We start from the raw sequence: 24,452 nt of genomic DNA, 5'->3' as shown, positions 1-24,452 counted from the left end.
AGTAAGGGCAAAGGGTATTGGCACCATTTTGAATACTGGCAGCCGACGGCCGACGTGCAAGAGATCGCTCCTGGACCCCTGCTGGACCACCAGGGACTTTTGGCAAGTCTTGTGGGAGTCAGGAGGGTGGGGTTGTAGTTTTTTTTTTTTTTTTTGTTTTTTGTTTTTTTTTTAATATTCGCTCCATAAGACGCATTGACATTTTTCCCCCCACTTATGGGGAAAAAAAAGTACGACTTATGGAGCGAAAAATACGGTACTTTCCTCTGATAATTTTGATTTTCTTACTGTAGACAAATAGACTCAGCTTCCCGCCCTTGGCTGCCGCATGAGTGTGTCGTCAATCTTTCTGTGGGGCTCAGGGTCTCAAGCTGGTAAGTATTCGAGTCCCTAGATTGGGGTATCTAGAATCTTACTTGAGTTCACGCTTTCTGGTTGGTTGAGTACAGTTATGGTTGCCTGTTTTTAATCAAATATTAATCCAGTTTTTTGATAGTTTGTCCACAGTTGCCTTTGAAGTGCATACTGGCAGACTGGGGTCACTGCAGGAGAACATATACTGTGACGTCAGCTTGCTCCGTCTCCATCTGCTGGCAGGGGAGCATAAAACCACTGGTCCTGAGTCCATCTGTCTACACTAAGGAAAACAAAATGATCAGGTAAGTAATTTCTTCATTTTACTGTTCCATTCCTTTGGTAAGGGTCTGACTATAGCAGACTTCAGGGAATTATTTTCAGTCAAACAGTTAAATAAAAGTTTTGAAACCTAATTTTTGCAGCATTCTTGTTCTGGCACACTTGGCTTTTAGAGACTAATTTGAACTAAGCTTATAAAAAGTTAACACGAAAGAATTTTTGTACACATAGCCTGTCACAAATTAGATAGAACTTATGCACATAAGATATGCCATACTGGGTCAGACCAAGGGTCCATCAAGCCTAGTATCCTGTTTCCAACAGTGACCAATCCAAGTCACAAGGACTTGGCAATTACCCAAACATTAGATAAATCACAAGCTACTATTGCTTATTAATTTCCTTCATAGCAGTTTATGGATTTATCTTCTAGAAACTTATCCAAGCCTTTTTTAAACCCAATTACTCTAACTGCTGTAACCACATCCTCTGGCAATGAATTCCAGGGCTTAACTATGCGCTGAGTGAAAGAATTTTCTTCTATTTCTTTTAAATGAGTTATTTGCTAACTTCATGGAGTGCCCCCTGGTCCTTCTATTATCTGACAGAAGAAATAACTGATTTACATGAACTTGTTCAAGTCCTTTCATGATTTTGTAGTCCTCTGTCATATTCCCCCTCAGTTGTTTGTTCTCCAAACTGAATAGCCCTAACTTCCTTAGCCTTACCTCATAGGGCAGCTGTTCCATGTCCCTTATCATTTTGGTCGCCCTTCTCTGCACTTTCTCCAGTGCAGAGAAGGTTGATGATCCGAGCAGTACTGGCAAAAGTGAGAGCAATCAAAGCTCAAATCTTATTGGTCCCATAATTTGTCCAGAAAACCATAACCTATTGGAGCAGTTAATGTCAATTTTTTCTTCTAGCTTTTATAGTGCTTGGTCAGTCATATTCCCTGACACTGGTAGCTTGGAAATTGAGTCTCAAGCCTTGAAGAGGCAAGAAATTTAGAAAGGGTGATAGTGTCTCTTGAAGTCAAGAAAGGACTCTTCCAACAAGACGTGTTACATAATATGGAAGCACTTTGTTGTAAAGAGGCTTGTGCTCCTAAATTTTCTATGCAGTTCATATGAACTTTGATTAAGGATCTTGCTCTGAGCTTCAGTATCTGTACACTGAGAGTGAAGGTTGCTGCTATATCAATGCATTCGCCTGTTAAGTATCAAAACTGCAATGCCTTTAGGGTTCTAAAACCCCTTTATGATCTGGGCTTGAACTTGGTTCTTAAGATGTTAGTGGGGCCTTCGTTTTAGCTTTTAGAACAGGCCTCCTTGTGTAGTTGCGCGTTTTCGACTTGCTAAACCCCTTACTGCATAAAGGGTTATAGACGTGCATCAAAAACACGCGGCTAATTACATGTTAAACAGTGTGCACGGCCAAGCGCACCTTACTATATCAGCCTGAAAATTAATACAATGTAATACATGTTTTAATAGTACTATAACAGATTCTTATGTTGCTGAACTTTTTCATAGAGTCACTATATGCAAAATATCACAACTATAATTTTTTTTCCCCCTTCTAGTCGCATAATGCAAACAGCCAGGCTGTTAGGTTTAGAGCATGCCAAATGGTTAATAAACTGTTGGGAAGCTTGCCAGAAAATGCCCAGATTGATGATGATCTGTTTGATAAAATCCATGATGCCATGCTGGTTCGACTGAGAGATAAAGTGCCAAATGTGAGAATCCAGGCAGTGCTGGCTCTGGCTAGACTTCAGGATCCTCAGGATAAGAACTGTCCTGTGACTAACGGTGAGAACTGGACAATTATATTTATAGAAGCTAAATTAAGCCTATTTACATAATAGTATTTACTAAACTTTAGATTATAAAGAACATCTTGGAATTATATATTATGAAATGGCATATTAAATATTATATACTGAATGTTATATTCTCCTTTAGTGACTATTTTTAAAATGAAGTTTTGTGTTTTGTCCCTTGTTTTAAACTCGCAGCAAATAGAGATCAGAACATTTTGAGTTAATTGTAAATGTATCGAAACTCTAGGCAAATGATTTCCAATTTCATATGTTCCATGATACCTTGGTAGTTTTTGTTTTGCATAAGAATAAAACTGTGATAATACTTTACACTCATTCTGACTTTTTATGGGTGGAGATTTTACCTAAAATATATTTAAGAAATTTATTTTTTGTCTTTTAGCTTACTTGCATTTAATTGAAAATGACTCTAATCCAGAAGTGAGGCGAGCCGTGTTGTCCTGTATTGCTCCATCAGCCAAGACATTGCAAGAAATTGTAGGACGCACTATGGATGTAAAGGATGTCGTCAGAAAACTAGCCTATCAGGTGATTACGATATCTAAATGTTGGGCTGGCTCAGTGGCAGTGGCAGTTCGATTCCTAAACCTGGATTTCACCGCCTGACTTGGCTGCAAGATGCTGCAAAGGCAGTATCCGCAACTCATGCTAGGATGGAGTCCCAACCATTGTTCATTTATTAACCAGACTTGTGGTGCATGTGTACCAGGCTTTAAAGAGCTGTGATCTGTGGTTCCTGCTGATGGACTAGGGTATTTGTGATTGATGGCACATAGTGCCATTGCCAAATGTAGGCTGGTTCCAAATGAGCTGGAAGCTCAAAGGGGCAGGAGGAAACTGCCAGGTCAAAAATATAATTAAAACATCAAAACCTTTGCCAATTAGACTATAAGATCAAGACTCATCATATGTAGTTGCTGATCATACTGAAATTTTCTTCTACTCATGGATTGGATTTGATCAATAATAGTTATGATTATAAGTCTTAATTACACATACATTTTTCTTGATATTTTGTTGATTTGCACATTGGGGTGTATGCTGAGCCTGCTCCTTTTGGCTACTGGAGAGAGTTTCAATACTCTTGTAGTGAAGCGGCCTCAAGGACAATTATTGTTAAAATCTTCTCATTAAAAAGTTGTTGCATCTGGAGTTTGGTGTTTGACAATATGAAACATGCTATCGAAGTAAATTAATAACCATAGAGAACTGATGAGGAATTTTAAGGCTCTGGCTGGTATGTCAGCATGAAAGGTAGAAAAGTGACTGAGGTCTGCAACAAGACAATGAGCCAGAAGCATGGAACTGCTGAAACAACCAACAGAACTGAAACTGCAAGGTAATTTAGAAGATATGGAAAAATTTTAAACAAAGGCTCCTTTTTTATAGAAGAGTAATAGTTACATGAGGAAGATAGTGTGCAAAAGATTGCCCTGTTTCCAACAGTGTCTGGCCAGGAAGTTATAGATAAGTATAACGCATACCATTTGCAGAAGCAGAGAGAGAATTTTGATGCAATGCTAAAGTTTGAGCTACTGTGTTGCAAGACAAAAATGTCATGAAGCATATGTTTGCTTCCCAAATGCAGAACAAACATTAAACTGTGAAGAGTATGTTACAGAGCTCTGAAGCTCAGGAGTCAATCTTGTGATTTTAAAGCCAGGACAGATTAACTGATGAAAGATCATCTAATAATGAGGCCAAACAATGATAGAGCAAAAGAAGTTGCTCCATGAGACAGATCTTACATTAGAGCGTGCAGTACAGATACGTAAGGCTTCTGAAGAAACTGTCACTCAGCAGGTTGCGGCTGTTACGCTTGCTGCCTGCAGCAGCCCCGCAGCATGGCCCTTTCAATTTTTCACACGAACTCCAGCTCCTGGCTCCTCTTCTATGGCGGCAGTGAGCCGCCAGCTCCGACCTCGGGTTCCCTCCAGTGCTTCTGGCCCAGCCACACTACCCAGTGTTGCCAGCCAAGATGTCCCTGTTCGTCGGGCCTCTCTGTGTGGCCTGAGGAGAGACGCCGCCATCGGCGCCGCGCCCCTTCCTAGGTGCGCACGCATCATTAGTTCTTTTAAAGGGCCTGCGGCGGGAACCTGGACGCAGACCCAGATGCTGACAGTTTCTTCAGCATATAAAAGCTCAGGCCTCGCTCCATTGCATTGCCTTTGCAACAGGTCTCCTCGTATTCCAAGTACTCAATTCTAGGATCAGCAACGTCTTTATGTTCCTGATCCCTGTGGTTCCCAGTTCCTGTCTTCCTTGTTCTGTTTCGTCTGTGTTGGACTGACTCCTTGGATTTTGACCTCCACTACTCCTAACTACTCTTCAGCTTCTCTTCAGCCCCGGACCTCCGCTATGCCTGCCTTCTCCGTGCCCTGACCATTGCCTTGAACGACTACACTACAGACCTTTGTGTCCAGAGTTCTTCTTTGCTTGCCACAACTTCTACTTGCCGCTGGCTCTGATCCTAGCCTGTCAGTGATGCCTCCTCTTGCCTATCCTCTGGATGTGGACTTCTAAGGCTTAGGCCTTTCTTTGCTTAAACGCCTCCAGTTACTCGTTGTTCCTTTAGCACCTGAGTTCTAGTACTGAATCCAGTCCAGGGTAGGACTACACCATCTACTGGCTGCTGTCTCTGGGCTGAATCACTTCTCATCTCTAACCTTGAGGCACACCTATGTCCTGCTGGCCCCTCATTCCCCTCGGGTGCCCCAAAGGCTCAACCCTAGGGGAATGAGGGCTGGTATAGGTGTGAAGCTCCAGCAGCCTCTAGCTTCAGCCCACTCCACCTGCTGACGGTAGGGACCCATAGGTCCTTACCTAGGGGTTGCGTCAACTCCATATCAGCCCAAGGGTCCACCTCCAATGGAACAGCGGCTGTGTAATGGCTGTGACAGCAGGAGAAAGGCAGCCATTCACAGGCTGGACAGAGGCACATAAGAGTTAGGGAACAGAAAAGCAATAAACTGCATGCAAAGTTGCACAGTACAAAAAAAACCCAAAACATATTGCTGTGGATGACCACATGCCTATAAGCAGTGCCCTGCTTAAGGACAAATGTGGAGGACTAAATCACTTCCGAAAAATGTCAAAAACAATTGCATACAGTGCGGGCACCTACAACCAGTGATAGTGATGACATTTGTTTTGTGAGCAGCCTAACTGTAAATGCTAATAAAACAGTGGCATATCACATTGCCCATCAATAGAAAAGGCAAATGCTATAAAGTGGATACAGGTGCTGACGTAGACCTTTTTTTATCTTCTCCAAGAACAATAAGGATGGTAGTCCTCACACATGGGTAACATCATCGGATGGCGCCTGGCACGGAAAAATTGTGAAAATTTCTAGAAACTTTGGCTGGCACATTGAGCATGCCTAACGTACCGCTAATCGCGTGTCCACGTGGGTCCCTCTTCAGTCTCTTCCTTTCCACGAAGCTGCTGCCTTGCGGTTTGTGAGCTTGCGCTTTCACACTTTTTTTCAAACTTTTTTTTGCTTCCTGTGTGACGTAGGGTCCCTCGGATTTTTCATCTGTTCCTTTCTCTGCAACCTGATAAATTTTTTTGCAGCTTTGCAGTAGATCACCAGTGATTCCTTCTCCCGGTGTCTGCCAACCATTGACTGTGCACCTCGTACTTTTTCCAATGGCGTTGACCAACTTCCGCTGGTGCCCCCAGGACTCCCAGACTATGTCCACCACAGACCCCCACGAGGTCTGTCCTCTGCTTGAGGGCATCTCCTGACATCCGCGGTTGCGATCTTTGTGCCCAGTTGATTCCAAAGGGCCATCGGGCATGTCTCGATAAGATGGAAAAATTATTCAGCTCCAAAGGAGCTGGATCTGTTGTCTGCATCGGGAACATCCACTCGGAAAGGAGGTTCAAATTTCAACTCCATCGGGGTTGCCACTGCAACTGTTCCCCGGACCCGATTTGGGAGCTGAGGACCGACCGCAGTCTGCTCTCCCAGTTGGGTTCCTCTGTTTCCCTCGATCTCTGAAAAAGCAAAAGTAAGCTTGATGCATAAGTTTATCCCAGGACAAGCAGGATGATAGTCCTCACATATGGGTGACGTCACTGGCCGGAGCCCTATTATGGAAAACTTTGTCAAAGTTTCTAGAAACTTTTGACTGGCAGAGTGAGCATACTGTGAGCATGCCCAGCATGCCATTATCCCTCGAGCCACAGGGGTCTCCCTTCAGTCTCTCTTTTTTTTTTCCTCGCTGCAGTTCGCCTCGTGGTTAGGAGCTCTGTGATTCCTCACACGATTTTCCTCACGGAAAAAATATTCTTCAGAAAAATATCCCCTTATAGGGGTCTCCCATTTAAATTCATTTTTCTCCAATTCGGTGAGTAAAACAGTTTTGCGGTCGAAACCATTCTCACCGTCCCTCGGTGCCCCGCAGGCTGTCGACGGCTGTCAGGCCTCAACCTTTTGTGATCATGGCAACGGGGTTTAGAAGGTGCCCAAAATGCCCTTGTACTATGTTGATAACCGACCCTCATGACGAGTGCATCTTATGCCTTGGCGCTGCACACGTTTCCACTTGTCTTAATGCGCCGAAATGACAGCGAAAGGTAGGCGGGCTCGCCTGGAAAAATGTAAACTGTTTAAACTAGAGTTAATTCCATCGACGTCTACACAATCTTCACCGGCAAGGGTATCCAAAAAAGTGATAAAGACCCACCGGGTGCATGAAGGCAGTGGTGACCATCCGTCTCCCTTACCATCAAAGTCCTCGGCGAAATCTACCTCGGCGCTGGGGAAAGACCAGGTTGAGCACAGTGAAAAACAGACACCAGCACCGAAAGGAATCCATGCCCGGTGCCGGCACAGATTCCGGAGCAGCTTCGATGGTCATCGAGCCACCCTCGAAGAGGACAAGGTTAGAGCGGCCGACAATGCCCTCGACACCAGAACGTCCACGGCTATCCCCACAGATATTGGTGCCGGGTACTGCGCCCCCACAGGGATCTATGGAGGAGCCAGTTCCTTGGAGTCTGCCACCCCCTGTAGCTGCTCTGTCCTCATCAGTTACATGGGAGGAACTGGATGGATTTATCCGCCAGGCAGTCATTGATGCCCTCTGGGAACTACATCCACCGGTGCCGTCCCCCATACCAGCACCGATGCCGGAGCAATCGATGTTCACTCCATTACTTACCAAACTTGATGCATTGATCGGTGCCCTACCGACACAACCTGGGCCACCGATCAATAAGGAACCGACACAGCCTCTAAAAGACCTGATACCCATTTCCGGGTCGTCGGAGGAAGAAGGCACCGATTCCGATCCACAGTCACCAGTGTCTCAACCGATGCCGGGACCATCCGTGCTCTCGGGACCAAGACGTCTGCTTTTTTTCTCGGTGCCATCGGTGCCACAACCGTTACCATCGATGCCACCGAAGCATCAACCAAAACCATCGAAGGATCCATCGATGACTTTGCGTCCTTCAACGCCATTCTTCATTCCTCCTTCAAGTCTTCAACCACACACCTTTTCAGATACCTGGGAAGATGTAGACACTGATTCTTCTACTGAAGATATCTTGTCAGAACCTTCTTCATCAGAGGAAAGAAGAAAGTCATCACCTGATCTCTCCTTTTCAAATTTCATAAGGGAAACGTCAGAAACAATCCCTTTTCAACTAGTAACAGAGGAAAATACAATGCATAGGACATTGGAGATATTCCAATTCGTTGATGCTCCAAAAGAAATAGTGGCTATACCAGTACATGTACTGGTAGACCTGCAGCATCGACTTTGGGAACATCCATGCACTGTTCCTCCAGTGAGCAGAAGAACAGATGCAACTTATTTGGTACAGCATGTACCTGGTTTCCAAAAACCTCAACTCCCACTTCAGTCTGTTTTGGTAGAGTAGGCACAAAAGAAATCAAGGAGAATTCGTCCACATTGGTCAACCTGGAAAAGAGCAAAAGTTCTTGGACAATTTAGGACGCAAAATGTTTCAAGGCTCCATGCTCTTGTCAAGAATTGCCTCATATCAGCTGTTCATGACGCAATACTAAAGAAACCTGTGGAAACAGGTCCAGCAAGTAGCACCCTCAATACAGTCATACATAAAGCAGTTGAGGCTGGAAAGCATGAGGTACGTACGGCCTACGATTCATTCGAAACAGCCTCCAGAATGGCAGCAACCGGCATCTGTGCCAGGAGGGTGGGCATGGTTGAAAGCATCAGACCCCTCAGGCCTGAGGTCCAAGATAGACTGGCTGACTTACCTTTCACTGGTGAAAACTTATTTGGACATAAAGTGCAAGATGCAGTTGTGCAACTTAAAGATCACAATGAAATGCTGCGTCATCTGTCCATAATCACTACAGAAGCCCCATCTTCTGCCAGACGCTCATCTAGAAAGGACATTAAAAAGCCATTCTATCGACCACGCAGGTATTATCTACCTGCTCCTCATGGAAGAACAACTAGGCCACCTCAAAGAGGACATCCTAGGCAACCAAAAACATCCAGACATCAGCCTCCCCCCCCCCCCCCCCCCAAACAGGCCAAGCATCTGGTTTTTGAAGAACTCCCAGAGAACAGCAGCCTCTCCAGAAATCCAAATCAATATTTACCAGTAGGAGGCTGGGTTCATCATTTTCTACCCAATTGGATACGCATCACCACAGATCAATGGGTACTTTCTATTATATCATAAGATTACCTTCTAAACTTTCTCACGGTACCCAGAGATTCCCCACCCAACTTACTGTGGGTATGCAAATATCACACAACTCTTCTAGAGTCAGAATTATCCACCCTACTGGGAGCCAAGGTCGTGGAACCTGTTTCCCGACCTCAGCAGGGCAGAGGATTCTACTCCCGCTATTTTCTCATTCCAAAGAAAACAGAAGGCCTCTGCCTCATCTTAGACCTCTACAGTCTCAACAAATTTCTACGAAAAGAAAAATTCAGAATGGTGTCCTTGGGCACGATGCTTCCCCTTTTACAAACAGGAGGTTGGCTCTGTTCTCTGGATCTTCAAGACGTACGCTCACATTCCAATATTCCCACCTCACCGCAAGTACCTGCTCTTTCTAGTGGGAAATCAACACTTTAGTACTGGGTCCTGCCTTTCAGACTTGCATCGGCACCCCGTGTATTTACAAAGTGCCTAGCAGTAGCTGCAGCCTATCTACGCAAGAAGCATACACGTCTTTCCTTACCTGGACAACTGGCTCATCAAGAGCTAATCCATGCAAGGAGCTCTCAATGCTCTCAATCTCACTACCAAGCTGCTTCGCTCATTGGGATTTCTCATCAACTACCAAAAATCCCACCTGACTCTATCTCGCCTCCTACAGTTCATCGAAGCAGAGTTGGATACCACCGTAGCAAAGGCTTTCCTGCCCAACGACCGTGCAGACACACTCACCAAGCTAGCTGTATCTCTGCGCGTAAAGGAAACAACTTCAGCCCATAAATTCCTTACACTGCCTGGTAACATGGCTTCCACGGTCCACGTCACTCCTATGGCCAGATTAGCCATGAGAATAATGCAATAGACTTTGAGATCACAGTGGCTCCAAGCCATTCAACCACTGTCATCTCCAATTCAAATAACCCACCAGTTACGTCTATCTCTTCTCTGGTGGACGAACACGAACAACTTGCTAACAGGCCTGCCTTTTCAGCAACCAGTTCTGCAAGTAACCGTAACCACAAATGCATCCAATTTAGGTTGGGCAGCTCATGTGGACAATCTTCAGACTCAAGGTACTTGGACAAAGCTTAAAGCAACATTTCAAATCAACTTCCTGGAGCTTCGAGTTATTCGTTATGTATTAAAGGACTGCCTTTCACACAAGACTGTTCTAATACAAACAGACAACAAAGTTGCCATGTGGTACCTGAACAAACAAGGAGGCACGGGCTCTTATCTCCTCTGCCAAGAAGCCGTGCAGATTTGGGACTGGGCCCTAACACATTCCATGTTTCTCCGGGCCACTTATCTAGCAGGCATACACAATGTAGTTGCAGATCGTCTCAGCCGTCAGTTCCATCCGCATGAGTGGTCCCTGGATCCTGTGGTAACGACCAGAATCTTCCAACGCTGGGGGTCAACCAACAGTAGACCTCTTTGCATCCGAACTGAATCACAGTGGATAGGTTCTGCTCCCTGCACAAGCAACAAAACAGGTTAGCCATGGACGCCTTTGCTCGCCCCAGGAACTTAGGCCTCCTATACGTGTATCCGATACCACTGATAGCCCAAACTTTCGTGAAGCTACAACAGGACAAAGGGTCAATGACATTCATGGCCCCGTACTGGCCTCGACAAGTATGGTTTCCCATACTTCTTGACCTTTCGATCAGAAAACCAATTTGTCTGGGCACATCGCCCACTCTTAGAACCAAGGCAAGTTACGCCATCCAAACCTTCAGACCCTGTCCCTCACAGCTTGGATGTTGAAAGTTTGATCCTCCAAATGCTCAACCTGTCAACTGATGTCTCTAAAGTGCTTGTAGCATCACAAAAGCTTTCCACACGAATATCCTATCATTCTAAGTGGAATAGATTTACCATATGGTGCACACACAAAGGTATAGACCCTTTTTCCTGCCCCACTCCATCTTTATTAGACTATCTCTGGCACCTTTCAGACTCTGGTCTCCAGACTACTTCGGTGTGGGTACACCTGAGTGCCATCTCAGTGTACCACAAGGGAGTATGGGATGCCCCAGTAACAGCGCAACCCCTAGTGAGTAGATTTATGAGGGGTCTATTACAACTTAAGCCCCCTTTACGGCTACCAGACACTACATGGGACCTAAATATAGTACTAATAAGGCTCATGCGTTCCCCATTTGAGCCTATAGATTCCTGCGATATAAAATTTCTTACACGGAAAGTTCTCTTCCTAGTAGCCATTACTTCTTCTAGAAGTTAGTGAGTTACAAGCGCTTGTGACATACTCACCCTATACCAGGTTCCTACATGACTGAGTGGTCCTCCGTACTCACCCTAAATTCCTTCCCAAAGTGGTAAGATTTTCACTTGAATCAGTCTATAGTTTTGCCCACTTTTTCCCCAAGACCTCACACTCACCAAGGTGAAAAGATTTTACACACTTTGGACTGTAAACTTGCACTTGCATTTACCTGGACCGCACTGCAATCCACAGGAAATCCACCCAATTCTTTGTTTCTTTTGATAAAAACAAACCGGGAGTTGCAGTGAGCAAACAAACTCTCTCCAATTGGCTAGTAGACTGTATTGGATTCTGCTATGATAAGGCAGGCCTTCCTCTCCAAGGACGAGTAAAGGTGCACTCAGTGAGAGCAATGGCAACCTCAGTAGCACACTATCGTTCAGTTCTGATTGCTGACATCTGTAAAGCTGCAACATGGAGCTCTCTTCACACATTTGCAGCCCATTACTGCTTGGACAAGGAAGGGCGACAAGATTCAGCTTTCGGACAATCTGTCTTAAACTTATTTCCAGTATAGGCCCAACTCCTTCTTTATCCAACCTGCTGTGATTTCAGGCTGCCTCATGTTTTTCCAACAGTACACCAGTTGTTGTGCCTGTTGTATGCTGTTGGACCAAAAGAAATATGACTCAGCCTGTAGCTTGCTAATCTCCCATATGTGAGGACTATCATCCTGCTTGTCCTGGGATAAAGCAGAGTTGCTTACCTGTAGCAGGTGTTATCCTAGGACAGCAGGATGTAGTCCTTACGAAACCCACCCGCCACCCCATGGAGTTGGGTCCGAAGCGTTTTATTTATTTTTCGCTCGCACTTATTGCTACAAAAGAGACTGAAGTGAGACCCCCTGTGCCTTGAGGGATAATGGCATGCTCAGTAGGCTCACTCTGCCAGTCAAACGTTTCTAGTAACTTTGACAGTTTTCTGTGATAGGGCTCCGGCCAGTGACGTCACCCATATGTGAGGACTACATCCTGCTGACCTGGGATAACATCTGTTACAGGTAAGCAACTCTGCTTTCTCCATCGTCCCCATACAAATTTGTGATAGTGAAAGGAAAACTGTCTATGTTCAAAACTAAGCTTTCCCTTTACATGTGGATCTGTAACTCCCCCTCCCCCTCAAAAAAAAAAAAAATCCCTGTCCATTTGACCCAACCCATGGATCACTCCAACCATGGGGTAATCACTTAATTGGAAAAATAACTCCCACCCCCTCACTCTCCTTTAACTTATCGCAAGCTAGCAAAATCCATCTAGATCATTACTGCAAGACTTAGCTATACATTTTCCCAACCCAAAGTCTTTGAAATATAACACCTGAAAATGATCAAAAGCTCAGTATCCATATAGTTAAGGGAAACACCTGAGCTGAGAAACTATAAGAAACTAAGTCCAATATACTGTTAGCACTGCTCCGGTAAAGTTTACTGTTCATCCTTGGTCTGACATCGTGTCATTTGTGTCCACCGAATGGTGCCGCAGCGGTCATCTTCCTTCTCTGACCTGGTGCCATCTTGGGCTGTTGATCGTCTTCACCTCCGACCTGGAGAGTTTCTGCGTAGGAAAGGTATGGAGAACCCAGCCTGCTTGAAGGCTTCAGCCGCTTCTGGAAGGGATTTCACTCTAAAGGTAACGCTGTTGACTGAGAACGTAAGGCCAAACGGGAAAGTCCATTGGTAACTGACCTTTTCGGAGCATCGGGCCAAGGTGACTTGCTTTAATTCAATCTGTGTGTATAAACAGTAGGTGAATCAATATATATGTTATTCATCGTTGGGAGCATCACATATATTTTATATTGCATGGATTAGTATTGCTTTAATTCAAACCATTTATGCAGCGTAGATGGTGCAAGATCATTAAATTAATCTTATGCCCTTCCCAGAGACATTCCGACCTTTTTCTTCCGGCAGCTGAAATTTTTTCTTTCAATGCGAAACTATGCAGGCATATTACTATGTCTCTCACTATGTTTGCCATAACAGGGCCAAGCGCTCTGTGAGCTCTTTCAATTTCAATCTGGCGGGTTGAGGTGGAATCAGACATCTGCGCCATCATCGGTGGAGAGTATATAGTTACAAATGGATCTGACCATGGCAAAACAATCCAAATATTCTGGAGACTCTGGAATACCTGTGAAGCGCAAGTTCGGTTGCGTAGAGCGATTTTCTAAATCTTCGTTTTTCTGCTAATAGGGCTTTCTTCTTTTGTAAATTTTGCTGTTCAGTCAACAGTTTGAGGGAATCTTCCTGACTCTCTAAGTGGATGTTGATATTGACCCGCGCTCCGAGTGTGGCTAGGTCCTCGCAGATTTCTGAAATGGAATCTAACAATTCTTGCTTGCTTGTGCTGCTTCATGTCTGGTCATAATTCCACAAACCACGATTGCAGCTCATCTCAGGATGGTAATTCGGCGGGGCTATTAGATGAGAGACCGGTGGAAAGATCAGAAACATTAGCTCCGTTCCTCGCGGCCTGTACAGGAATGTGGCTCTCGCCCTCCGTCAACTTGACCGAGTGTTTAGAGAAGGAGAATTGTTTTAAGTCTGTTATCTTCTTTTTCATTTCCATCAGAAATCTTTCGGCAATCGTTGGTGCCTAGAGATGGTCAAGATATACACACATAACTATTTTTGAATGATTCAGTCAGGGATTTTCGGGAGCTTTGGGGGTACAGCCATCTTCTACCGGTGACGTTAGCCCCCCATCTGTTTTCTAATTCCAAAGAAAACAGGAGGCCTCCATCCCACTCTTGATTTGTGAGCCTTTAACAAATTTCTCAAGAAAGAGAGGTTCAAGATAGTATCCTTGGGCAACTTGATGCCTCTTACAAAGAGGAGACTGGCTTTGCTCCCTCGACTTAAGGTACGTATTCCCACATCAATCCTCCCCAGTCACAGGAGGTATCTTCGCTTTGTGGTAGGCTGTCAACATTTTCAATACTGTGTGCTCCCATTCGACCTGGCCTCCGTGCCCCAGGTCTTCACGAAATGCTTGGCTGTGGTGGGTGCTTATCTGCCCCAGCTGGGAATCCAGGTCTTTCTATACCTGGACGACTGGCTAATCAAGAGTGCCACGCAAACGGGGGCAGTGCAGTCTCTTTGCTGGACCATTCGGGTGTTTGAATACCTGGGATTTCTAATAAACTACCCAAAATCCAATCTCTGTCCATCGTCCTGGCTGGATTTCATAGGGGCCATGTTGGACGCTGCACAGGCGAAAGCCTTTTTGCCCTGCATCAGGGTGCAGTCACTGCTAACCCTGGCGGAGGAGGTCCAGCACCTCCAGCAGTTCTCTGCATGGTGTATGCTGCAGCTTCTGGGGCACGTGGCCGCGTCAGTCCATGTCACCTTGTTTGCCCGTCTGCATATGCGTGAAGTCCAGTGGGATTCTACGCTCCCAATGGTGGCAGGCCATCTAGGGCCTTCAGGTCTGCATCCAGGTTTCCTCCTCTCTCAGGGCGTCCCTGGCTTGGTGAAGGTCCCCATCCAATCTGGAGCAGGGGGTTTCTATTCAGGCTCCACTTTGTGATTCAGGCGTGATGCAAAGAGATCTATTGTTGGTTGCCCCCAACGTTGAAATATCCTGGTCGCTACTAAGGGATCCAGGGACCATGCGTGTGGTTGGAACTGACTGTGCAGGTTGCTGTGCCACCTCAAGAACCTGAGGGTATGCTGGCGTCGCCTCGTCCCCCTCCATCAGTCCTGACCACTCAGGACTTTCAGGAGGTGCTGGACCGCAGGATGCAGTCTGTGGTGCTCCAGAGTGTTGAGCTGCCGGCACCATCGGCCTCCATACCAGTGCCCGGCCTCTGCCATTGATGCTCGCACCCCTGCTGGAGCATCTGGACATCCTTCTTGGTGCCCTACCAATGCAACTGGTGCCCGAGAGGCCCTCGACGCTTCCTCTGCCACAGACTCCCTCCACTGGAGCGATCCCGAGGAGGATGAGGCCTCAAGGACCGGGCACCCTTGCCAGTGGTTCCCCTGGCCACCGCCAGTTCCCCCCCTCAATGCCGAGGGTTCCATTGATGCCGTCAGTGCTCCTCGGGGCCCCACCCTTGATGCCCAGGTCCCAGTGAGGCAGAGGGTCCTTATGACTGGTGGGGCAATGACTCTTCAGACTCATCCTCGGAGATCTGACGACCCCCATTTGGAGCCTTCCCCACCGGAGTAGCAGAGTCTGTCTCCGCCCGAAGACCTATCATTTGCGAGCTTTGTAAGGCCATCCCCATCCTGTGGGAGGAGGATACCCTCATAAGATGCTGGAGGTCCTCCAGTTCATTGATGCTCCCAAGGAAATCATGGCAGTGCCTATCCCACGACATTTTTAAGGAGTTCCTCCTTTGTATGTGCGGACACCCGGTGACTGTCCCCTGTCAACAGAAAGGCCGATGCCACTTATTTGGTGCAACAGGCCATGGTCTTTGAACGGCAGCACCTCCCCCACCAGTTGGCGGTTGTGGAGTCTGCCCTTAAAGCTAGACGTTCCCGGGTGCATGCTTCCACCCCTCCATGGCACTAACACAGGGAACTCTATGGCATAGGGAAGAAAATGTTTCAGGGTGCCATGCTGGTGGCCTGCATTGCAGTCTACTAGCTGTATATGACCCAATATAACTGCAGTCTGTGGAAATAAGCCCAATTCCTTGCAGAGGGCCTTCCCCAGCAGCAGCAAGAATCTCTTGCAGCCATTGCTGCGCTGGGTCTTGAGACAGGTAAGCATGAGGTGAGATCCACCTATGATGTTTGAAACTGCAGCCCGCCTGGCCACTGGAGGTGTTGGTGCCAGATGGCTGACTTGGCTCCGAGCCTCAGGACTCCGGCCGGAGGTTCAAGACAGGCTCGCAGATTTCCCCTGTATAGGTGAGAACCTGTTTGGGGACAAGGTGAAGGAGGCCATGGTGCAGCTGAAAGATCAGCATGATGCTCTTCAGCAACTCTCTGCCAGCCCCTCAGAAGGCCCTTCCTCCCCCAGGAAGACCTCCAGGCTGGGTTCTCGCAAGCCAAGGAAATACTATCCTCTAGCCGTCCTTGCTTGCTTGCCTTGGACCAGTTCCAGGTGCCGCGGCCGTCAGCAGCGGGCTCCGAGGACCCAACTAGCGCCACAGCAGGCCCTATCTACAGGCTTTTGACTGGTAGCTAGGGGGCACGAGCCAGATGCTGGTTCCTCTAGCGCAGAGCTTTCCAAACTTTTCATGTTGGTGACACACTTTTTAGACAAACATAATTTCACGACACAGTAATTCAGTCTACTAGTAAACCAGAGGTTAAACGAACAAAACATATTTTGACAATTTATGTATGTTTCCTTAAATATATACATAAATAAAATGTTTCACGACACAACCTATCTCATGAAAACCTTAAATTTATATTAAAAATATATATTCCAAGATTCATGTTATTGTTATAATTTATGAGAAACAATAATAAAACAAATTCTGTCCCCCACACACTCATCTCTCTCCTCCCCCCAGCACATGTCTAGCCCCCACACACTCATATCTCTCCCCCTCAAGCACATGTCTGTCCCCCCAGCACGTTTGCCCCCCACTCACTCATCTCTCTCCCCCCAGCACATGTCTGGCCCCCACACTCATGTACCTCGTCTTTTTGATTGTTGCCAGTTAAGTGCTTCACTCCCTTCCATGATCACCAGACACTGCTGCTTGCAGTCAGTACTCCTCATGGCCAGGCCTCATCGGCAGCAGCAGCCAATGCAAGGATGGCTGGGCTCGTTCCACCCACCAAGCCCCCCCAAAAAACGCGATTGACAGCAAAAATCACCCAATAATAAGCAACCCATAAACTGAAAAAAAAAAGTGAATCTCTAGAAAAAAAAAAGCCCAAACTCGCATCAGAGTTGACCGGGCTTGCGCGACACACCTGCACACTGCAGGCGACACACTAACGTGTCCCGACACACAGTTTGGAAAGCTCTGCTCTAGCGGTTGATCCCCCGGTCGGTGGCAGGCTCTTTTGCTTTGCTCGCCATTGGCAAGCGATCACTTTGGACCATTGGGTGTCCTCCATTGTCCGCCAGGGCTACTGCCTGAACTTCAGCAGGCTCCCAGACTGCTGCCCATGTCCATCGTGGGGTTTGCCCGCCCATCAGGTTGTCCTTCAATCGGAACATTTTGCCCTTCTAGCAGAGGGCGCAGTAGAACTGGTCCCCCATGGCTTCTACTGAGGTACTTCCTTATTCAGAAGAGGTGATGCATATAGGGAAAAATAACCCATGCTATAATTACACAATGTTGGGTTCCATATTAGGTGCTACAACCCAAGAAAGAGATCTAGGCGTCATAGTGGATAACACATTGAAATCGTCAGTTCAGTGTGCTGCGGCAGTCAAAAAAGCAAACAGAATGTTGGGAATTATTAGAAAGAGAATGGTGAATAAAATGGAAAATGTCATAATGCCTCTGTATCGCTCCATGGTGAGACCGCACCTTGAATACTGTGTACAATTCTGGTCGCCGCATCTCAGAAAATATATAATTGCGATGGAGAAGGTACAGAGAAGGGCTACCAAAATAAGGGGAATGGAACAGCTCCTCTATGAGGAAAGACTAAAGAGGTTAGGACTTTTCAGCTTGGAGAAGAGACTGCTGAGGGGGGATATGATAGAGATGTTTAAAATCATGAGAGGTCTAGAACGGGTAGATATGAATCTGTTATTTACTCTTTCGGATAGTAGAAAGACTAGGGGGCACTCCATGAAGATAGCATGGGGCACATTTAAAACTAATCGGAGAAAGTGTTTTTTTACTCAACGCACAATTAAACTCTGGAATTTGTTGCCAGAGGATGTGGTTAGTGCAGTTAGTATAGCTGTGTTTAAAAAAGGATTGGATAAGTTCTTGGAGGAGAAGTCCATTACCTGCTATTAAGTTCACTTAGAGAATAGCCACTGCCATTAGCAATGGTAACATGGAATAGACTTAGTTTTTGGGTACTTGCCAGGTTCTTAAGGTCTGGATTGGCCACTGTTGGAAACAGGATGCTGGGCTTGATGGACCCTTGGTCTGACCCAGTATGGCATTTTCTTATGTTCTTATGATCCTAGTGGCTCCCTCCTGGCCAAGGCAGGTATGATTCTTTCTTCTTCTCCAGGACCTGTCAGTGAGGGCATCTGTCTTGCTGGGGACAGCTCCTGACCACATATCACAGAACCAGGGCACCCTACACCACCCGATCTTCCAGGCCCTGGCCCTCAGGGTGTGGATGATGAGCGAATGATCCTTCAGCCTTTGCAGCTCTCGGATGGTGTGTCCAGGGTCTTGATTGAGTCCCAGAAACCTTCCCACCTGGATGTCGTTCAGCGCGAAGTGGAAGCATTTCTCCATCTGATGTGGTGGTCATGGATTGGATCCTTTCTCCTGTCCGTTCCCCCACCTGCTGAATTACCTCTGGTACCTGTCTGTCTGGCCTCCAAACCAGCTCGGTCTGCGTGCACCTCAGTACCTACCACCAGGGTGTCGATGGTGTGCCCGTTTCGATCCAGCCCTCTTGTCTGACGCTTCATGCAAGCCCTTGTTCAACTAAAGCCCCCCGCTTCGACCTCCAGCTAACCCGTGTGATCTCAACGTTGTCCTGGCGAGGCTAATGCGGCATCCGTTCGAGCCTCAAGTCCTGTGACCTGAAGTTCCTCACCTGGAAAGTCATGTTCTGGTGGCTATCACTTCCGCTCGCAGGGTCAGTGAGATCCAGGCCCTGGTTACATATGCTTCCTACACAAAGTTCTTCCATGATTGTGTGGTGCTGCATATGCATCCCAAATTTCTACCTAAGGTGGTGACTGCTTTCCACATCGACCAGTCAGTCATCTTTCCCACCTTCTTTCCAAGGCCTCATTCCCACCCGGAGAAACTTGCTCTCCACACCCTGCACTGTAAGCGGGCGCTTGCTTTCTGTTTGGATCATACAGCGGCCCACAGGCAGTCCTCCCAGCTCTTTGTGTCACTTGACTCCAATAGACTGGGAGCAGCAGTGGGGAAGCAAACCTTGTCAAACTGGCTAGTGGATTGCATTGCCTTCTGCTATGAGCAGACAGGCCTTCAGCTGGCTGGCAGGTGAAAGCTCACTCTGTGTGGGCTATGGCGGCGTCAATGGCCCACCTGCGTGCGGTCCTTGTCGCTGAAATTTGCAGAGCTTGCAACCTGGAGTTCTCGTCGCATATTCACTGCTCACTACTGCCTTGGGATAGTCATCAGGACAGCACATTTGGCCAGTCTGTCCTGCACAACTTATTGCAGTCCTGAACCTAACTATCTCTGATAGTGCTCTTTGTAGGATCAGACCGCCCCTTGTTTTCTCCCACAGAGCCGCAGTTGTGTTGTGCCCGTTGGCACCTTATTCGGCTACTGTGGGTCTCCTTGATCGAAGGCGGGCAGTCTGGAGCTCTGTAATCACCCACATGTGAGGACTAACATCCTTCTTGGCCTAGAAGAAAGCGCAAGTTGCTTACGTGTAACAGATGTTCCCCTAGGACAGCAGGATATTAGTCCTCAGGAATCCTGCCCGCCTCCCCACGATGTTGGGTTCACTTTCGGTTTGTTGTGTTTTTCTCTTGTTTGTATTTTTTGCTATGTTACGAGACTGAAGGGGGATCTCGTGTGGATGCGCGGATAGCAGCAGGCTGGGCATGCTTAGTCTGCCAGTCAAAGTTCCTAGAAACTTTGACAAAAGTTTTCCATGCTGGGCTCCATTGGATGATGTCACCCACATGTAAGGACTAACATTCTGCTGTCCTAGGCTAACACCTGTTAAAGGTAAGCAACTGTGCTCTACCTTAAAGACAAAAGTGGAAAAATGAAAATTATATAAAATCCAAATATAAACATTCAAGGTCACAAAAAGTGGAATAGATCTTCCTTTATGATGACAGTGTCCTAATTATAGAGTTATTCAGAAGACCCAATTTGATTGAAAATTCCAAAGTCCAGTCGATCTTCACTTTTAGTGATCTTAAATATCTCAAACATTTAAGATCACAAACGGGTTCCAGATGCTGTAGAAACCCAATGTTAATCTTCAATAAGAGCTGACATGTTTGCCAAGCAAGCTTCATCAAGGGTGTTTACATTGTTATCCGAAATACTGCATCACCTTAATTGTGTGTATTAAAGACCCCCACCAGAATCTTCATATAATGAAAGGATCAAAGGCAACTTTTTGATGTTGACTAACAATATGAAATAGTGGGACTGCACAGCTTTCTGGCTGAAAGATTCCTGTCCATGCTTAATTTGTATAAAGTTGTGCCTTCAGTTCAAAACTGAAATGACTGTCACTGTAAAACTGTTTAAAATTCTATATGTGAATTTTAAAAGCCCGATGTATGCATCAATCAGTGGGTGTGCAAATAAGTTGGGCTGGCATGTACAGAGTGGATTTTTAAAACCATCTGGATATGTGAATATCTCTTGCGCGCACAAATGAAGTTTCCAAAAGGGGGCATGGTCTGGATGAAACATGGGTGTTCTGGGATTTTAACCTGAAATTTGCACGTAAATATGCAGTCCAGTGTACTCCGGGATCCCCTGTCACGTAACTTTACTTGAGCTATGGATGACATGTAAGTAATAAAACAAAAAATTCTAGGCACACTAGCAGGGTTTTAAGGGTCAGGGCTAACAGGGATTGAAAGGCTATTAAAATAGGGGTGTTTGGAAGACCTAGTCCTTAAATGGGCGAACTGGGAAAACTGGCAATGGCGTCTGCATACATCCCTATTAAAATCTCCCCACTTAAGCGGTATAAGTGGGATTTGCGCCCACAGGCACACACCCACTTAAAATTGAGTGCACATGTGCATGTGGCCAGACTTATTTTAAAAAAACAAACAAAAAAAACCATACTTGCTTTTGTTATAAAATAGCCACGTCCCTGGGTGCAGGCTGATGAATGCATGCACATGTACACCAGTATGAAAGTTACCATCCTATTTTCTAAGTAAAATTTATAACAATAGGAGATATGAGTCTTTTAATTATATGCAGTTTAAAGCTAATTTATTTTCAGATTAATCTGATATCAATCAAAGGATGGTTGATATGAAAAGGTACTTTATCACACATTTTTAAGGACCGTACTATTTTAGGTCTTTGAGAAAATGATTGGATGTGGTGTATCAAATAAAACATACTTTTTATCTTTTTATTTTAAAGGTTCTGTCAGAGAAGATTCACATGCGAGCTTTGTCTATTGCCCAGAGAGTTCAACTTTTGCAGCAAGGACTAAATGACAGATCAGGTATGATTTTGTTCTATCTATTGTTCATAATAGCTGAAGGTAGAATTCTTGAAATTCCACTAAAAACTTGTAAAGGCTGAAGCTGTGTTAGCATGAATTTCCAGCTTTACTATGCAGTACTCTCCCCAGGCCCATTATATCAAGCACATTTTTTTCTTTTGATTTATTATTGATTTAATCTCCTCCTTCCAATTTTTGTGCTCTTTCTCCTTTCCTTTGGTTTCTTTCCCCTTTCCTCTCTAGCTTATCACTTCCTCGCTCTTTCTCTTTTTCTCACCAACCCCCCCCTCCCCCAAACTTTCACAAACACAATAATTCCTCTTCAATGTGGCCCAGTAGAAAGGGGCTGGCCTAAGCTACCTCTCCAGTGCAACTTGGCAGCAGTGGGATACTCTGGGCCACAGGACCAGCTCCCTTTCACAGAGGACAAGCAGGATGATAGCCTTCACACATGGGTGGCATCAGATGGAGCCTTGATGCGGAAAATTTGTCAACGTTTCTAGAACTTTGACTAGGCACATTAAGCATGCCAGCACACCTTATACCACACATTCACACAGGATCCTTCAAACACCCCCCCCCCCCCCCCCCCCCCCCCCCCCCGAGCTCTTCAAGTTTTTTGCATTTTTTTCCTTCAATGTGTCTCCAGGGCCGCCTTGGTGCCCTCTCGTAGTGTCCATAGTTAGGGTTTTCAGCATTTCAAATAAGTTTGTTTTCATGATAGATTCCCCTCGTGGTTGCAGTGTCTCAGTGTCCACTGGCCATCTACGCCCACCACCATCGCTTTTGACTTTGTGGCCCTTTTGTTTTTTGCCGTCAAGGCCACATCTGGTTTTCTTTGATGCCCCCATTGCCAGTGGACCATGTCTAGCACTGATCCTCATGAGGTGTGTGTCCTCTGCTTGGGGGCATCACATGATATCCAGGGTTGACAATTATGTGCCCAGATGACCCAGAAAGGACATCTGCTTCAACTCAACAAGATGCATTGGCTCTTCAGGTCGAAGAAGACTGAGCCATTGGCATCAAAGAATCTTGGAACATAAGAAAATGCCATACTGGGTCAGACCAAGGGTCCATCAAGCCCAGCATCCTGTTTCCAACAGCGGCCAATCCAGGCCATAAGAACCTGGCAAGTACCCAAAAACTAAGTCTATTTCATGTTACCATTGCTAATGGCAGTGGCTATTCTCTAAGTGAACTTAATAGCAGGTAATGGACTTCTCCTCCAAGAACTTATCCAATCCTTTTTTAAACACAGCTATACTAACTGCACTAACCACATCCTCTGGCAACCACACAGAGACACCATGCCATTGACCTCGGCGTGACCGGTGGTTCCGTTGATGCTGCTGATGGATAGTGGTGCCAGAGACCGACCATTGTCGATCCCTGGGCCAAGGAAGTCTGGTTCGTAGTCTTCGACTTCGGCACTGGGGGTAAAGACCGGGCCGAGCATCGAGGGAAGCCTAAGAAGCATTGGCATTGGTCCCTGTCGATGCATGGTGCAGGGATATACCGGCTTTTGCCACGATGCCCCTGAAGCAACCCCGTGGCGAGGAAAGCCCATCCTTTATCTGTGCTGGGGGTCCGCGATGGTCTCCACCGGTCCTGGTACCAGTTGCTGATTCTCCTTGCGGGTTGGAAGATCTGACCACTTCTCCTTTCTCACAGTCTGTGTTGGAATCTGCAATGTTTGAGGAGGAGCTGGAGCACTGTGTCCAGCTGGTGGTGGAGCAGGCGCTGCAGGGCTTCTGTCCGGTGCTGCCCTTCCTTATACTACTTCTGGAGAATCTCATTGGTGTGTTACTGACCAGCTGGCACTGGTTCTTGGGACAGCATCAGTGCTCTCCAGGGCATCGATGCCTTCCCCTACCGATATAGTTGTCGTTGCCAGTTCCTCCCAAGGAGGAAGCTATGCCGAAGACTATAGCTCCCTGTCCAGTTCTGCCTGTGTCTGCACTTCTGGATGTCTGAGAGCATATAGGTCCCCATCCCCTGTTGCATACAGTGAGGATGAGGGTCCCTGTGACCCCTGGGGCGATGATTCGACTGATGGCCTCCCGTCAGACACTTCTCCAGATGAATGAAGGAAGTCTCCGCCTGAGGACTTGACCTTTGCAGGGTTTGTGAGGGGGATGGAGGCCATCCCATTTCAACTTTTGACAGAGGAGGATGCTAGGCACAAAATGCTTGAAATCCTCCAGTTTGTGGAGCCTCCTAAGGAGATCGTAGTGGTTTAAGTAGAAAAGATCCTTAAGGAGTTGCTGCTGAAGATATGGGAACACCCCTTCACAGTGCCTCCCATTAACAAGGTGGATGTGGTCTACCTTGTCCACCGGATTTGATAAGCGTCAGCTGCCTCACTAGTCTGTGGTGGACGTATCTGCTCTCAAGGGCCAAGCACTCTCTGACCCATTCCTCTGTACTCCCTGAGAAGGATCACAGAGCTATGGATGCTGTCTCTCCCCTCTGTTAACAGCACTGGTGGTGTTGTGCCCATTGGCACCTGGTTAGGTGTCTCTTAATCTCCTTTTGTGTTGGGGAGCTTGTCCTTGGAGAAAGAGTTGCTTACCAGTAACAGGTGTTCTCAGAGGACATCAAAATGTTAGCCCTCACGAAACCCGCCCGCCATCTCACGGAGTTGGGTTTCTCCTATTTTTTATTTTAATGCTAATTGTATGATAGGAGACTGAAGATGAGTGGTGTAGGGCATTCTCAGTGTGCCTGGTCAAAGTTCTAGAAACTTT

General features: G+C 46.5%; 1 protein-coding gene across 2 annotated transcripts in view; it reads left to right on the top strand.

Moving 5' to 3' along the window:
- The window catches only part of NCAPG (non-SMC condensin I complex subunit G), a 455,902-nt gene that overhangs the window by 38,671 nt on the left and 392,779 nt on the right, over window positions 1-24,452 (top strand). For both annotated transcript variants that reach the window (XM_029590425.1, XM_029590416.1), the window contains exons 4-6: window positions 2,219-2,447; window positions 2,862-3,007; window positions 21,618-21,702. In XM_029590425.1, coding sequence (XP_029446285.1) covers window positions 2,219-2,447; window positions 2,862-3,007; window positions 21,618-21,702 — 460 coding nt within the window. The remainder of the gene's footprint in view (window positions 1-2,218; window positions 2,448-2,861; window positions 3,008-21,617; window positions 21,703-24,452) is intronic.

Source organism: Rhinatrema bivittatum, chromosome 1, assembly GCF_901001135.1.
Source record: "Rhinatrema bivittatum chromosome 1, aRhiBiv1.1, whole genome shotgun sequence".
Classification (NCBI taxonomy): Eukaryota; Metazoa; Chordata; class Amphibia; order Gymnophiona; family Rhinatrematidae; genus Rhinatrema; species Rhinatrema bivittatum.
The sequence above is the reverse complement of the archived record's forward strand: the minus strand, read 5'-3'. Positions and strand labels throughout refer to the sequence as shown.